The 270-nt window shown below is 53.7% G+C and overlaps 1 protein-coding gene across 1 annotated transcript in view; it reads right to left on the reverse strand.

Annotated features, from left to right (window-relative positions):
- Positions 1-78: 78 nt before the first annotated feature.
- LOC109518145 (uncharacterized) overlaps positions 79-270 on the reverse strand; it is a 1,626-nt gene continuing 1,434 nt past the window's right edge. The window contains exon 4 of the mRNA XM_019873816.1: positions 79-150. Coding sequence (XP_019729375.1) covers positions 79-150 — 72 coding nt within the window. The remainder of the gene's footprint in view (positions 151-270) is intronic.

Here is a 270-nt window from a genome sequence, read left to right on the forward strand (position 1 = left end):
TCACGAACATCCGACGTACCTTCTTAACAAGGGCGTCGCGTTCCCTCTCCAGAACGTCAGCGCTTTTCTTCTCTTCCGTCAGCAGTTCCTCCAGGTCCAGTCGACGTTCACGAAGCTGCAGTATGTGCTCAAATAACTTTGACTCCAAGCCTGTGACCAAAACGCGGAGGAGGTGCGGCGTCATATTTTGGCTGAGTCGCGATGCGTTTACAAAGGGTTGTGTGAAACGGAGAATCGGGAGAAGGCAAGACGTTCATGACACCCCCCCCC

The sequence above is a fragment of the Hippocampus comes genome, unplaced genomic scaffold (genome assembly GCF_001891065.2).
Source record: "Hippocampus comes isolate QL1 unplaced genomic scaffold, H_comes_QL1_v1.1 scaffold424, whole genome shotgun sequence".
NCBI classification, from domain to species: domain Eukaryota; kingdom Metazoa; phylum Chordata; class Actinopteri; order Syngnathiformes; family Syngnathidae; genus Hippocampus; species Hippocampus comes.